Source organism: Geotrypetes seraphini, chromosome 11 (assembly GCF_902459505.1).
Source record: "Geotrypetes seraphini chromosome 11, aGeoSer1.1, whole genome shotgun sequence".
Classification (NCBI taxonomy): Eukaryota; Metazoa; Chordata; class Amphibia; order Gymnophiona; family Dermophiidae; genus Geotrypetes; species Geotrypetes seraphini.
Genome location: NC_047094.1, coordinates 65,664,274 through 65,680,955, shown reverse-complemented (window position 1 = coordinate 65,680,955; position 16,682 = coordinate 65,664,274). Strand labels below are relative to the sequence as shown.

At 42.7% G+C, this 16,682-nt stretch overlaps 1 protein-coding gene across 1 annotated transcript in view; it reads right to left on the bottom strand.

The window, feature by feature from the left end:
- Positions 1 to 344: 344 nt before the first annotated feature.
- PDIA2 (protein disulfide isomerase family A member 2) overlaps positions 345 to 16,682 on the bottom strand; it is a 54,449-nt gene continuing 38,111 nt past the window's right edge. The window contains exons 8-11 of the mRNA XM_033962584.1: positions 15,694 to 15,814; positions 6,772 to 6,953; positions 3,589 to 3,672; positions 345 to 934 (exon numbers count right to left, since the gene is read on the bottom strand). Coding sequence (XP_033818475.1) covers positions 866 to 934; positions 3,589 to 3,672; positions 6,772 to 6,953; positions 15,694 to 15,814 — 456 coding nt within the window. The 3' untranslated portion in view covers positions 345 to 865. The remainder of the gene's footprint in view (positions 935 to 3,588; positions 3,673 to 6,771; positions 6,954 to 15,693; positions 15,815 to 16,682) is intronic.

Here is a 16,682-nt window from a genome sequence, read left to right as displayed (position 1 = left end):
GGGACAGGGGGGAGAGCCTGGGAGGGAGGGAAGGGGGCTGTGTGCAGAGCCTGACAGGGAGGGGGCTGGGTGCAGAGCCTGACAGGGGTTGGAGGGAAGGGGGCTGGGTGCAGAGCCTGACAGGGGTTGGAGGGAAGGGGGCTGGGTGCAGAGCCTGACAGGGGAAGGAGGGGATGCTGGGTGTAGATCCTGGCAGGGCAGGGCACTTGAATATTAAACCGCCTGACATATTCGAGTCAACCATTTTTCCTCCCTTTTGGGGGAAAAATGAGGGTCTCAACATATTCAGATTGACTTATTATTTGAGTATATACATAAATTTCCCATTCAAAAAAGAAAGCTTGTTATGTCATCCCAATTCTGCAGAAGAGATCTTTTAAATAGCAGTAAGAAAATTAATAAATTCAACCTGAAGCTGAAGCGGTCTATCTAATGCAATTTTTTGAATCAGTGCCCCAAATAATCCCAGGAATAGGTCGAAAAACCCAAGGCACCACGGCATTTTTTTTGTTGTTGTTGGCCTTTGTAATCAATAGCTCCACTCATGTTCTTGTGTCTGACTGTGCCTCTATCATTTGCAGGATGACGGTGACAGAATTCTGTTATAACCAGCACTTTATTTACATTCCATGCAGTTTTAAGGTAGAAGAGGTGTGTAGTACTTGTGCTAGGCCTATAGAAAAAGGAGCTAATGCTTGTCTTTACTGATACATCCCTTTCCTTTCTGAGGGCTGTACAGTTTTTTTTGTTTCCCCGGAGGAAGAACCTTCAACGACCTACGTATTATGCTTTATTTTTCAGTGTTGTGACTGTGTTTGTGGACTGGCATTGCAGTGCGCAGGATCTTGTCACAACTGGGGATAATTCAAAGTTCATCTTTCCTTGTTTCCTGGCTCTCTGTGACTTCTTCTTCCCCCGTCTCTGCTTCAGCATTCTGAGAAATAAGGAAGTGAAAACAGAGTAAGAACAAGATGGCTCCAGATGGATTCACGGACCAGAGACTTCTCCCGACTGCTCACAGTTCACTAGCAGATTGGACCATTGGAAAGGAGGCATGCCCAAAGTCCAGAACTCTTTCTGAACAGTTTGTTAACATTTTCCTTTTGTTAATAGCATTTAAAAGGTATTTCTTATGTGACGGCCTTCACATTGCCCAGTTACAAATAGGTAGGATTACCATATGGCTCCAGAGAAAGGAGGATGGACGTATTGAGACATCCAGGTTTTACTTCCATTGGAAGCAATGGAAGGAAAGAGGACAGATTGAGACTTCCACAATGTCTCAATCCGTCCTCCTTTTTCTGGAGCCATATGGCAACCCTACAAATAGATTGGTCGCTGAATTATGCTTGACTCTGAAGCAGCTACCGAACCTGTTGAAAAATTTGATATACAGTATCTTGCACTGGAGGCTGAGGGAGCAGATTCTACCATCATTTTATTTGTACATTATTACCATTATTTGAAATCTCGAGACAGAAAGTGCTACAACAGTTGTGCACATTCCATCTTCATCCTGTAATCCAAGTCTCTAACCTTTCATTCTAGTATTCTGAATGTGACCATTCGTCCTGTTTTGAACGGGACCGTCCTATTTTTAGATCACCTGTCCTGTTGTCCCCATGCACAGCTTTGGGATGCCGAAATGTTCCATTTTCAGAGAAAGCGTCCCGATGCTGTGTGTGGGGACAATGGGACAGGTGATCGCGGAGCCTGGGATTTCTTCGATGCAGCTCAGATCAGCACAGGTCAGGTGCATGCAACCGCGACTACACAAGCCTCCCCGACATCAATCCTGATGTTGGAAAGAAATTTCTGGGCCAGCCAATGGCTGCCTTGCTGGCCTAGAACTTCCTCTCCGATGTCAGAATTGACATCGGGGGGAAGGCTTGTATAGTCATGGCTGCACGCACCTGTTGCTGCATCGGCTTGGAGAAATCAGAAGCGGTAGTGGTGGCTTGGGGGGGCAGGGAGATAGGAAGAAAGAAATGGGGGCAGGGAGAGAGAAAGAAAGACAGACACAAAGAAAGGGGGGCAGGGAGAGAGAAAGAAAGACAGAAAGAAAGAAATAAATGAAAGAAAGAAAGGATGCATAGTCAGAAGGAAGTGAAACCAGAGACTCATGAAATCACCAGACAACAAAGGTAGGAAAAATTATTTTATTTTCAATTTAGTGATCAAAATGTATCAGTTTTGAGAAATTTATATCTGCTGTCTATATTTTGCACTATATTTACCGGGAGGGTCCTGTCCTGTTTTGACAAAAAAAAATAAATGGCCACGTTAAGTATTCTCCACTGGGTCCATTCCCACTAGCCCCCACCCCTTGCACCCAGATCTCCATCTTTTCATTCCAGTATCCTTCCAGGGTTCCATTACTACCACTTTCCACCACCATTTTAGATCTGGTCCTTAGTGGAATGCAGGGCATAGTATAGGAGTTAACTGTCTTGGGTCTGCTTGGAAACAGTGATCAGAACTTGATCAAATTTGAGCTGATATCTGGTGTGACGGCGCAAAAAAAATCTACTGTAACGGCATTTAATTTTTGAAAGGCGTCTACGATAAGATGAGAAAAATGGTTAAAAAGAAGCTAATGGTTTGATTGGTGGCAAAGATTAGGACTGTAAACCAAGCATGAATGTTGTTTAAAAATGAAGATGAAGGGGATGGAACTCTTCTCATATGAGGAAAGACTAGAGGTTAAAACATCCTGACTGGTATAAAATGGGTACAAGCGGATCAATTTTTACTCAATCAAAAATTACAAAGACTAGAGGACTCTCGATGAAGTTCAGAGAAATACTTTTTAAAACCAATAGGAGGAAATATTTTTCCACTCAGAGAATAGTTAAGCTCTGGAACGCATAGCCAGAGGATGTGGTAAGAGTGGTTAACTGGTTTTAAAAAAGGTTTGGACAAGTTCCTGAAGGAAAAGTCCATAGTCTCTTATCGAGACAGACAAACGGGAAGCCACTGCTTGCTCTGCATCAATAGTATGGAATGTTGCTACTATTCGGATTTTTGCTGGGTACTTTTGACCTGGATTGGCCACATGAAAACGGGATGCTGGTCTGGATGAGCCATTGGTCTGACCCAGTAAACCTATTCTTAAGTTCCTGCACAGGGTAGGAAAATTCCTGGAGCACAGATCAGTAGCAGAAGAGGAGGAGCATGGTATCAACAGGACTTAAAGGGGCTGTACCCATTTCTTGTGGTAATGTTGCTGCTTCCTTGTTTAACTAAATGGCCATTGAACAATATTTTGATTAAGATAACAAATGCTATCAATCAATGAGGATGGTGAGCATAAAAATGAATAAAGTATAGGCCTACAAATGGAAATTGCATTGAATTTACAACACCTTTTCTTTACAAATACATGAGCACAAAAAACCGAAAGCATGGGTCAAATAATGAGGATGGTCAGTGCTGGGAAAGACGTTGAAAGCTGGAGACCAGGTATGGCAATAGGTAGAAAAGTGAATTCACTAGAGAAACTCAGTGGACTTTAACTGCTGCTATATTCTGTCTTCCATGTTCATCAGAAGCTCCTTTGAGAATGAGAATCTCATTTTACTAACTGACCTGGATTTCTTCTGGTAACACGCCTCCGCTGTCGAGAAACTTGGAAAAGAGTTCCAGAGTTCTGTTTCGGGTATAGTCGATCATCTACAGCGTGAAATAAGAAAATCATCAGAACAAAAAGAAATGTCATGCTGTGTCAGACATCTATCCATCAAGCTCATTGTTTGTTCTCTGACAGTAATAATCTGGTGCAGTTGGAATTAACTGCCAAACCCAAATAGAAGAATCCTTTCCATATTGCCACTTTCCACAAGTAAGAGTTGAAGATATCTATGTCTGGCTAATAAGGATATGAACAGGGTAAAAAGTTTCAAATCTTAGTTTAATCAGGCTTTTTTTTTTCCTGATTTTTGGACAATTCAGTTCATCTCACATATTTAACAATTAGTTAACACGTGCTAATTGATTTAACATGTAAAACACATAGTTTAACACGTTAAATCAATTCAGTATACAATGAACAGTAGGGATGATGGAAGACAATAATGCTGGTGGTGTCCAGAAACTTCCTTATTTGAAAACAGTCTTGAAGACTCAACACTTTCTTCAGCATAAACTGTCTGCTTCTGGAGTCTAAAAATTGGACATAGGACATAAGAAAAGCAACAATGTCCAATTTATAGACTCCTGAGGCAGGTAGTTTATGCTGAAACAAGTGTTGAGTCATCAAAAATGGCTTTGACTAAAGAATTTTCTGGACACCACCAACATTGTTTTATATCATCCCCGCTGTTTGATAGATTGTTTTGCACTGGACCTATATTCTCCTCTTCCTTCCCATTTTTTTTAACTCAATTAAGTATGCATTAACTGGTTGATATTCAAATCAGTTTAATTGGCTAGAAATGCTGCTGACCAGTTTAACCACTTTGGAGCTATCTGTTCATTTTGAGTGGCACATAACCACTTATGACTGTTGAAAATTAGTAGTTGGCATCTAAGTGAAAGTCAGCTATTTGGGGGGTATTCCAGGGCAGAATTGACACTTGGCTGCTGATATTCAGCACTTAAGCAGTCAGAGTAACTGCATGAAACAGTCCTATCTTTATGTAGCAATCTATGTCCACTTAAGTTCTGAATATTGACTTAACCAGTGCCACATCAACTGGATAGTCAGTACTGAAGCCCAGACATGGCCCAGCATTGAGTATCCAGGAGTACATAAGAACTTAAGATGAAAGGTCCATCAAGCCCAGAAGTCCAATAGCTGCTGACAGTGGTCAGCAAAACACGCACTACCACCAACTAAATATTGACACCCCCTCCCAAATTTTTTTTAACAAGCAGTAACTGAATGTACATCCCTACTGACTAATAGCTATTGATGGAACGGTCCTCTAGAAAATTTTAAAAGTCAGCAATACCCTTAATATTGATCATGTTCTAACCAATGCCATAATTGCATAATTATACTATATGTTGACTTTAACGCTGCAAAATGAAAAAACCCTTTGAAAGATAGCCAATACTATCCTAGGAAAAGCACTGCTAAAGAATTGGCTAGAACACCTAAATCCTAGAGTGGTAAGTCTGACAAAACAATCACTCAATGGGAGGAAACAACATTTAAAATGGTGGACATCAGTATGAGCCCTTCGTGGATAACGAGAACCTCTGGCTCAGGCAAAATCTCAGAGGTGACCAGCACCAGACATAAGTCTAAATGAGAGTTGCCTCATACATCATATAGTCCATAATGAAATTAGTCACCTGTGAAAAAATCACACTCCCAATGAAAATACCAGACTTAACACTAAGGAAGAAGGGATTTTTTTCACAGGTGACTAATTTCATTATAGACTATATGATGTATGAGGCAACTCTCATTTAGACTTATGTCTGGTGCTGGTTACCTCTGAGATTTTGCCTGAGCCAGAGGTTCTCGTTATCCACGAAGGGCTCATACTGATGTCCACCATTTTAAATGTTGTTTCCTCCCATTGAGTGATTGTTTTGTCAGACTTGCCACTTTAGGATTTAGGTGTTCTAGCCAATTCTTTAGCGGGACTTTAACGCTGACCATTTCCAAATGAGTTTTGTTTTCTCCACAGTTAAGAGCTGACAGACAGTGAATTCCACGGCTGTGTTTTACTATGCTCTGATCTGTAGCGTGGCTTAATGACAGAAAGAGACTACAGAGATGATGCTTTTCTGCTTCATATAGAAATAAAGGGTTAATAACAAAACAGGAAGAGAGGTTTAGCTAAATTATGTCAGAGCAGCTGTAACAGGGCCACAGTACAAATAGGACTGAAGTCCTGAAGTCATACTGACAAGTGCAAAACACATATTACATGGATGTCTCTCACTTTTGAATTAATTACTTTATGCTCTGAATGTCAAATGCCAACAGTTTAATATTTATTTAATAGATTTATCAACTGTTTCCCACAGACCTAGGAAAGTGGTTAATAAGTAATAATAATAATTTATTTTTATATACTGCCATACCCGTAAGTTCTAGGCGGTTCACAACAGTTAAGCATAGTACAAACAATGCAATTCATTTAAGATTTGACAAATTAAGTGCATTCGATATAAAAGAAATACATACAATATAAGAAGAGTACAAAAGTTAAAAGGATAAGACACATTAAAAACCCAGCCTGTTAAATAAGTGAGTTTTTAACTGTTTTCTAAAATTGATATAAGAAGAAGCTTCTAACATAGTTTTAGCCAGCCATAAGTTCAGTTTGGCCACCTGAAAAGAAAGGTTCTCTCAAGGAACCTTTTATAATGACATAATTATTATTTGAAGTTTGTAAAAATGAGAGCATGGTTAAAATCTATTTGTTTGGCTTAGTATTTTCATGGGGAGGTTTTTTAAAAAAAATTGATTGATGTAATAATATCCACTAGTCCTTATTGTAATTGGTATTTTCATAACTAGCTGAAAGATGTAGTGAAATTGTAATACTGGTTTTAACAGAGGTAGATAAGAAGTTAAGAACATAAGAATAGCCAGGTCAGACCAATGGTCCATCTAGCCCAGTATCTTTCCTCTGTGGAAATCCTTAGACTTTGCACTACATTAGGGCTTGCCTCTCAGTCAAAACCACTTCTATTTAGTGTTCTCCCAGTCTTCCTGTCACATAGTCCTGAAAATTGTTTTAGCATTGCCCAGGAAAACGCCTGAGAACCCACAGCTTCAGTTGCTGCTCTCATATTCCTGCACTCCAATACCTTTCTCTCTGGTCCTGCAGGGAAATATTTCAGATTTGGAAAACCACGAACACGTAGTCCATCAATTTCATTGGCTGTTGCATCAATTTTGGCAATGATGATGTTCTCATGATCCTTGTATTTCTCTCCAAGCTCCTCCCAGATGGGTTCCAACTCCTTACAATGTGTGCTCCAGGGAGCATCTACCGCAGTAGAAGAAAACAAGTCAGTAATATATCTCGAGACCCCCACAACAGCAGCAGCAGCTGTGTAACTACAAGCAATATAGCTAGGGAGGGTGCAAGGAGAGCAGCAAGTCCCTCAAATAGATTTTAAATAAAATAGTGTCCATGTAGATTGGAAAAAGGAGTGGAGAAGGGACATAATCAACCTGGACCCCAGGAGTCAAAGACTTTTTTAGGCTTTGCTACATATATCCTCTATAATAAAACCCTAAGCGTGCATGCGCACTTACAATGGCATGATCCCTGCCTCCGTGATTTATGCCTCTGTGGCCATGTTCAATTTGCAGTGCGTGTGGCGCTTAACACGGCGGTTTGTCTCCTGCAGTGTGGCGGCAGTGATAGGTGATGGTGAGAGCAACGGCAGGAGAGTGTCCTTTGGCCTGGACGAGGCAGACAGGGTGTGGGTGCTGCAAGGCATCCAGCTGTCAGAAGAGGTGTTTAGTCGAATGAATGAGTCCTCCCATGCTGGTAAGAATTACATGATGTAAATACAGGGAAGTGAAGGAGCAGGAAAATGCTGCTGCTGCTGCGGCACAGGAAAGTGGAGGGGGAGGGGTGGGAGACAGACAGACAGACGGGGCCAGGGAGAGAGACAGACATAAATAAAGACAGACAGACAAAGGGGGCCATGGAGAGAGGCAGACAGAAAGAAAGACAGACAGACACCGGGAGGGAGAGAGGTAGAAAGAAAGATAGACAGAGGGAGGGAGAGAGACAGAAAGAAAGATAGAATGACAGACAGCGGCCAAGGAGTGAGACAAAAATACAGACAGACAGAAAGCAGCCAAGCAGAGAGAGAGAGAGAGAGAGAGAGAAAGAAAGACAGACAGACAGATAGCGGCCAAGGAGAGAGAGAGACAGAAAGAAAGACAGACAGCAGCCAAGGAGAGAGACAGAAAGAAAGAAAGACAAACAGATACAGGGGCCAAGGAGAGAGAGAGAGAGAGACAGAAAGAAAGAAAGACAGACAGCAGCCACGGAGAGAGAGAGACAGAAAGAAAGCGCTACTGCTGGACAGGGGGAGCAGGCAAGGGGTGGTGGTGGACAGCCGAGGAAAGAGAGAGAGACAGAAAGACAGACAGACAGACAGAAAACGGCCAAGGAGAGAGAGAGAGAAAGAAAGAAAGAAAGACAGACAGACACATCTATTCTAGCATCTGTTAATGTAACGGGCTTAAAGACTAGTATTTTTAATAAATTGCTTATTCCCATAGTTGGTTGATTGTGTCAATTCACTCCTTTTTTCGATATTACATTTCCCACATGGGGTTGTTTTTTTCCCTTTTTACTTGGACAAAGCCCATGTAGATTGGACCTGCAGCCTTGTACTGGAGCCTGTTTTACAAAAGGTCTGCTCCGCCTGCCATAAAAACCTGGCTACACTTCTGACTACAAGTAGTAACGAGAGCAGTAGAAGATAAGTTTCTCAAATCAACATTTTGAAACTTTCCTCCACCCTCCATTAAGGGGGTACCTGACAGAACCTGCTGCCACTTGCTAACTGCTCCTCTCCCTTGCAAGTGGGTAACCATCTCTCCTTTCCAGGTTTTCTTGTGCAATTGATGTCAGGTTAACTAACGTCTGGTTTGGATCCTTTTTTTGAATATGGACATAAGGGGTAATTTAATACATTTTTCTTCACCCAGAAAACTGCTTTTATAAAATTATCCCCAGTAGTGCATACTTTATGTAATGCATGTGTAGACATGTTCTTGGATGGAGTTTGGGTATAGCAGGGTGAAGTCACAATTTACAAGCATTTACACCACATGCAAACTGATGTAAATATCTGCAGACTTCAATACTTCAATCTAGCTTTCACTTCAGCTGGTTTGCCCCTAATATTTTTTAATAAAGACACAGGCACCTTCTTACCCTCTCAGCTTAGATGACCTAATGCAAAAATGCCAGCTACATGTGTATTTTGCCAGTCCTGAGGAACTGGTGCCAGAAATGGTATTCAGTGCTGATGAGCAATAAAAACTGACTAGGGGATATGTGATGAACCTACTAAGCAGTAGATTTAGAACACTCAGTGTGTAATTAAACTCTGGAATTCGTTGCTGGAGAATGTAGTGAAAGCAGTTAGCTTAGCAGGGTTTAAAAAAGGTTTGGGTAAATTTTCTAAAAGAGACATCCATAACCCATTATTAGATGGCTTTGGGAAATTCACTGCTTATTCCCAGGATAAGCAGAATAAAATCTGTTTTTCTCCTTGGGATCATGCCAGATACTTGTGATTTGGTTTGGCCACTGTTAGAAACAGGATACTGGGCTTGATGGACCTTTGGTCTCCCAGTATGGCAGCTCTTATGTTCTAAATCTGTCCTCCCTTAACCCTTTAATTGGCAAATGGTGAAACGGCTGCTTTACATAACTTGATGTTGAACAAGAGCAACAGTGCCAAGTAACAGGCATTTGGAGATGCAGATCTCCCATAAGAGCCATAGAAAACACTTGTTGCTTCTGAGCAACAATGCCAAATAAAGAGCTAACTGATATATGCATGCTTCCTTAAAGTCTGGTGTGGTCCCAAAGGACTGAAGAAGGGTGGATGTGGTCTCTCTGCACAAGAGCAGAAGTAAGAAGGAGGCTGGGAATTACAGGCCGGTTAGTCTGACCTCAGTAGTGTGTAAACTAATGGAAATGCTTCTTAAGCAGATGACAGTGAGATTTCTAGAATTGAATGGCCTGCAGAAACTGGGGCAGCATGGTTTTACAAGAGACAGGTCTTGTCAGACTAATCTGATTAATTTCTTTGACTGGGTTACCAAACAGTTGGATATGAGAGGAGTGCTAGATATTGTGTACTTGGGGCCAGATTCACCAACCTGCCTGATCGGGCCCGATGAATTCAGCAAACTAAAATATGCAGATGGGGCGATCGGAGGAACGGATCGCTTTTCTATGATCCCCATGGAATCGCAATCTTTTTTTTTTTAAACTTTTATTATTAGTTTTTAGCCCTGCGAGCCCGTGGTTTTAACCCGCTTTAAACCTGCGGGTTAAAACCACAGGCTCGCAGGGCAGGGAAGAGCAGGAGAGATTCAGGGAAGGGCAGGAGAAAACCGGGGCAGCAAGCAGGCAGGCAGGAGTTTCGGGGAAGGGCAGGAGAAATTTGGGGAAGAAGGGCAGGAGAAAACCGGGGCGCCGAGCAGGTAAGAAGGAGTTTAAGGAAGGGCAGAAGATATTTAGGGAAGAAGGGCAGGAAAAAACCAGGGTGACGATGCGGCGAGCAGGCAGGCAGGAGTTTTGGGGAAGGGCAGGAAAAATTTGGGGAAGAAGGGCAGGAGAAAAGTGGGGTGGCGATGCAGCGAGCAAACAGGAGAGATTCGGGGAAGGGCAGGAGAAAACCGGGGTGGCGAGCAGGCAGGCAGGAGTTTCGGGGAAGGGCAGGAGAGATTCGGGGAAGAAGGGCAGGAGAAAACCGGGGTGGCGATGCGGCGATTCAGGGCAAGCAGGCAGGAGAGGGCAGCGAGCAGGGCTTCCAGAGTCAGAAAGGCATTTTCGACTGGTCCCCAGCAGTCGCTTCTTCAGTTGGCCAGCCCAGCCAGATATGAAATTTTGTGTTGTAATCGCGTCCCTGCCTACTTTGCATGCGTTTCACCTCATTTGCATGCATGGATTAGAAGCGGATCGCAGGAGAGGTTAATGAATGGGGCCCGAGGGAAATCTGGTTGCAAAGGGGTCGCAAACCGATCAAAACACGATCGGTTTGCTTTGTGAATCTAGCCCTTGGACTTTAGCATAGCTTTTGACATGGTACCACACAAGTGATTGATAAAGAAACTGAATGTGTGCAGTATGAGCTGAAAAGTGACAAACTGGATTAAAAGCTAGTTAAGTGGGGCTGGCTCTATTTAACATCTTTGTGAATGATATTGTGGAAGAACTGTCTGGCAAAGTTTGTCTTTTTGAGGATGATTCCAAGTAGAGAATGACACGGTGACAAAATTCATCACCGTTCCCGTCCCCGCGGATAACCGCGGGAAATAATCCCATGTCATTTTCTAGTGTCTATTTCAACCTCGGTCCTTCTACACCAGCATTCTCCAAAGCAAAGCTTGCGGGTCAGTGGTTGTGGCCATTCATACTCTGATTCTTCCCTCTCTCCTTAAAGAATGACATGAAGATGGTTTCCTGCGGTTATCCACGGGGACGGGAACAGTGTTGAATTTTGTCACCGTGTCATTCTCTAATTCCAAGCTCTGTGCTAGGGTAGACATCCTGGAGGGTGTGGATAACATTAGGTGGGATCTGGCAAAGCTTGAAGAATGATCAGGTAATTGGCAACTGAGATTTAATGCTAAAAAATGCAGGGACACACTTGGGCTGCAAAAATCCACGAGAACAGTATAGTATAGGAGGCAAAATGCCTCTGTGCACGAAAGAAGAGTGGGACTTGAAGGTGATTGTGTCTGATGATTTCAGGGTGGCAAAACAGATAGAAAAGGCAATGGTCAAAGCCAGGAAGATGCTTGGGTGCATAAGGAGAGGAATTGCAAGTAGGAAAGGGAGGTGATAATGCTGTTGTATAAGTCTCTGGTGAGGCCCCATTTAGAACAGTGTGTATAATTTTGGAGACACATCTTCAAAAAATATAAATCGGATGGAGTCGGTCCAGAGAACTGCTACAAAATTGATTAGCGGTCTTTGCAATAAATCATATGGGGACAGACTTAGAGGCCTTAATATGTATAGTTTCAAGTTTATTTAAAAATTCTTATACCGCTCAATCAGAGCTCTGAGCGGTGTACAATAAAGATGTGGCTTTCAACAGATAAAACAAGGTTATGGCTTGACAATTAAAAACCAGAGAACAAAAAAAGAAGAAATGAGGCCTTGAGATACTATAAGGAAAACAGCAAAAAGAGGCACTGGAGACATCACAACCAAGTAGGGAGTGTAAGTCTTTTATTGAAGTGAAGTTATTCAAAAATTTAAAAACAAACAAAATCCCAACTAGGACCCAGTTTCGGCGACTGCTTCGCCTTCTTCAGGGGACAATATTAATCAGTGGATACCAGTGAATGGAACGTGTACACAAACATTAAAAACTCTGAACCCTGCAGAGAATTTAGGAGGACAAGGACAAGACAAAACTCAGACTAAGACAAATGGGAACAGATGGAGAGAGGGAAAGAACTACAATATTTTGAGAAAAGAAAAGAAATAAGGGAAGAACGACTGGTGTGGGGGGGGGGGGGGGGGCGGTTTTCAAACAGCAGTCAGAAAGTCTTTGGCCCTTACAAGGGCAATTAGGTTTCGAAAGCATCTTGGAACAAGGATGTTTTCAGGTAATTGGGAGTAGAGTTCCAAAGAGATGGTGCGGTCACTGCAAAGTTATTTGATCTTATCGTGTTAATATGCTTTAGAGATGAGACAGCAAAAAGGTTATGTGTCATAGAACAGAGTGACTTAGAAGGAAGAAAGATAGGAGCGAGGGGAAATGATAGAAACGTTTAAATATCTCTGTGGTGTTAATGTACAGGAGGTGAGTCTTTATCAAATGAAGGAAAACTCTGGAAGTAGAGGGCATAGGATGAAATTAAGAGGTGATAGGCTCAGGAGTCATGTAAGAAAATACTTCTTTACAGAAAGGGTGCTAGATGTGTGGAATAGTCTCCCAGAGGAGGTGGTGGAAATGAAGAATGTATATGAATTCAAGATAGCATGGGACAAGCTTGTGGGATCTCTTAGGGAGAGGAGGAGATAGCGGATGCTGTGGATGGGCAGACTGGATGGGCCGTTCAGCCTTTATCTGCTATCATGTTTCTGTGTTTCTATGAGTGGTTATGTGTGTGTTTGGCAATTTCTGGAGTGTAGTTTTTTGGCTAAAAAGGATCTTGTAAATCTGAGTTGTGATTCTAATATTAAAAAAAAAATAGATATAGCTTAAATTCCTCGGAAACTGTCTAGACAGTACCATAATTTTGTTGATCTCTCTTTGCCAGAGCTGTGTGAATAGGTCTTCATACGCAGTATGAGGACTAGTCTGTACCTACACATCTACAGTCATTATCACCCTCCACACACAATCTTCTGCACCCTCAAAAGCCATTCTAGACACAAAGGAAAAGGGGACCTTTTTGTGGCTTTGGCATTTCAAAGAAGTGGGCACAGGAGGATTAAAGTGACTTGCGCTGGGCTTTGATCTCACAATCTGTGGGTGCAGCGGCAGCAGCTCTACCAGTGAGCCACACCTTCCTGTTAGTGGCAAGGGAGACAGGAAAGCAGATATCTACTGGGGTGTACAAAGCTCTTCTCTGCTGTTGTTCTCTACTTCTGTGTTATCTGGATTCTTTGCAAACTGTCATACTTTTTCTTGGGCTAACAAAATAATTATCTACGTACACACTTGTGAGATCACAAATTCACTTCCCTCAGACAATCTGATGTTGTGAATCCAATGGGATTTTATTTGCTAACTTACCCCCCCCCCCTTTATCAAGCCACGTTAGAACATAAGAATTGCCACTGCTGGGTCAGACCAGTGGTCCGCTGACGCGGCGGCCCCTAGGTCAAAGACCAGTGCTCTAAATAAGTCCAGCCTCACCTGCGTACGTTCTGGTTCAGCAGGAACTTGTCTAACTTTGTTTTGAATCCCTGGAGGGTGTTTTCCCCTACAACAGACTCCGGAAGAGTGTTTCAGTTTTCCACCACTCTCTGAGCGGAGAAGAACTTCCTTACGTTTGTACAGAATCTATCCCCTTTTAACTTTAGAGAGTGCCCGCTCGTTCTCCCTTGGCCTGCAATAAAAAAAACCCTAACGTGGCTTGATAAAAGGAGAGGAGGGTTAATGAGATCTTTTGAGGGCAAACATTGAAAGTCAAAATGTTTATGGAGATTCATTTTCCTGCCTTATGCTATTCACGGCGTCTTGGTAAACGAATATTGCATGCTTGACATTATTCAAGGTCAAACAAAACCACAGCCATAAAATGTAAGAAAAGCATTGTAAACTCTATCAAAGACATGAAAAGTTATTTTGTGCTTCTGCCACACAGAGAGAATTGTCAGCGCTAAGTGGCCTTACATAGAAATAAAATTCAAGCACATAGCATTGCATTCTAAGTACTCATGAAAGAATGATAAGTGCTGGCTGAATTCATTAGCGAACCCCTCTGAGAGGGCAGACAAGATGACATCAGGGTAAAGGAAATAGTCCAAAAACCCAAGAACCATACAAAGGTCTGTTTATTAGTGCAGCCTCCTATTTCTCCCAGATGCTGGCAGAAGGTACATAAAATTATTCTATTTGTTGAGGACCAGTGCAGGAGCCAAATTCACTGGTTGTACTTCACAACAATCATGCACTAGACTTCCCCTCGTTCTCCCAATACAGGTGAGTTGTTGAATAACTCAAACCTTTTACTTCTCCTTGGAACACAGAAAAGGCAATAATACGCTTGAACAGTAACAGTTTCTTTCAACAACTCCAAACTTATGTACAAAGTTCCAATCAGAAGTTAATAGATCTGATACACTGGGATCCTCCTTGTTGGATGGATCTTACTGCAAGTCCAAAGTCAAGGTCTAACTACTGGGTGAAAGACCTAAAATTAACTTTAGTTCTTAGTGTGATTAATTGGTTTGTTCTTTCAAAAGACAAACTTTCTGCCACAAGCCAGGGCTTAAGAACATAAGCAATGCCTCCGCTGGGTCAGACCCGAGGTCCATCATGCCCAGCAGTCCGCTCACGCGGCGGCCCAACAGGTCCAGGACCTGTGCAGTAATCCTCTATTTATACCTTTCTATCCCCTTTTCCAGGAGAAAACTGTCCAGTCCTTTCTTAAACCCCAGTACCGTACTCTGCCCTATTACGTCCTCTGGAAGCGCATTCCAGGTGTCCACCACACATTGTGTAAAGAAGAACTTCCTAGCACTCCTCTGGAGTGAGGTCACAGTCGAGACCACCCTCTAGGCAGTCCAAAGGCTGGTTTGGGTTCTCACCTTACCCCGTGGCTTCCAGAAACTGCTGGAACACAGGCTGGGTCCCTGACTTTTTTGAGAGGTGCCTGGATGTCTGAAACTATTCTCCTGGATCCAGGTGCAGATAGCTTAAGCACACATAGACAGGTCACAAGTTCAATTCTCTAGATGTTACCATAGGAGGGACCTTAGGCCCCTCCCCAGTGCATCCCAGGATGCATTGGGAAGGGGAAGGCCCACCATTTTGAAGAGGCAGGCCTGCCGGCCAGAAGGAATAGGCATCCTTCTGGACAGCCTTCGTTGGAGAGGTACAGGTGGGTAGGGATGTGTTGGGGATTGTTGAGGGGAGGGGGACCACGGCAGTGAGAAGGGGTGGGAATCCCTCCTGCCGGGAGCATTGGGGGTTGTTGGGGACCTCAGTGGTAGGACTGCGCATCCCTCCTGCCATCCTTCGATTCGTAGGGGTGAGGCGGGATCTGAGCTGTCAAGCCTTACTTTCCTGTCAGTGCCTGAGCCAAACAACGTTCAGGCACTGATTGAGTTATGACCCATTAAGCATGAATACTTTAGTTTATATTCAGGCCTTTTATTTCCTCCCATATATTTTTTATATGTTATGAGATACTGACCATTATGAATAATTTCTAGTTTTCTTCTGTTTGTTTCTAGTGAATTTTATGTTTTGTGATAGTTGTCTATATCATCAGAGCCTGTAAACACAGCCAGTTTATTTGCCTTCTTCAGGGTTTAATGGGAGATTACTTACAGAATTCAACAAAAACATTCTTGGTTTCATCATAAGCAACTTCTTCAAAGTTTTTGCCTACGAGGATTTTCACTGGATGTTTGTTCCAGTCTTCAGGAAGCTCCTCACTGATCATAATATGCTATTTATAAGAAAAAGAAAGCAGCAAAGCTATTAATAATACCACCATAAATGGATGAGATCAAAGAAATCTGTAACAGAGAGTAGCATCAAAGCAAAAAAAGAAAAAAGGAGACCTGTGTTCCATGCCGACACTGGCGAATCCAAGACTACTACTATTTTTATTTCTAAAGCACTGAAAGGCGTACACAGTGCTGTATATTTTAACATACAATAGACGGTCCCTGCTCAGAAGAGCTTACAATCTAATTTAGACAGGACATTTCGGGGTTGGGGAGATTATGGTAGAGGAAATAATACAGTGGGTATAGGTATCTGACAGCAGTGAGTGGGAGTTAGGAATTGAAAACAGATTTAAAAAAGTGGGCTTTTAGCTTCGATTTGAACGCTGCTAGGGAGGGAACACGATGTATCGATTCAGGTAGCCTGTTCCAAGCATATGACACCACATGAAAGAAGGGACGGAGTCTGGAGTTGGCAGTGGAAGAGAAGGGTACAGATAAGAGGGGCTTGCCCGACAAACGGAGATCACGGGGAGGAGCATAGGGGAAGATTAACGAATAGAGATATAGGAGGGCTTCAGAGCGAACGCACTTGTAAGTCAGCAAGAGGAGTTTAAACTGTATTCGGAGATGGATGGGGAGCCAATGATGCGACTTGAGGAGAGGGGTAATGTGAGAATAGCGGCTCTCAAGGAATATGAGTCGCGCAGCAGCATTTTGAACAGATTGACGAGGCGAGAGGTGGGCACGCGGGAGGCCCGAGAGAAGTACGTTGCAGTAGTCTAAGCAGTGGAACAAGAGTCCCTGGATGTGATAAAAGTTGTCAAATTTAAAAGTTTATTGTGTTCAAAATGTAAAAAAAAGTCT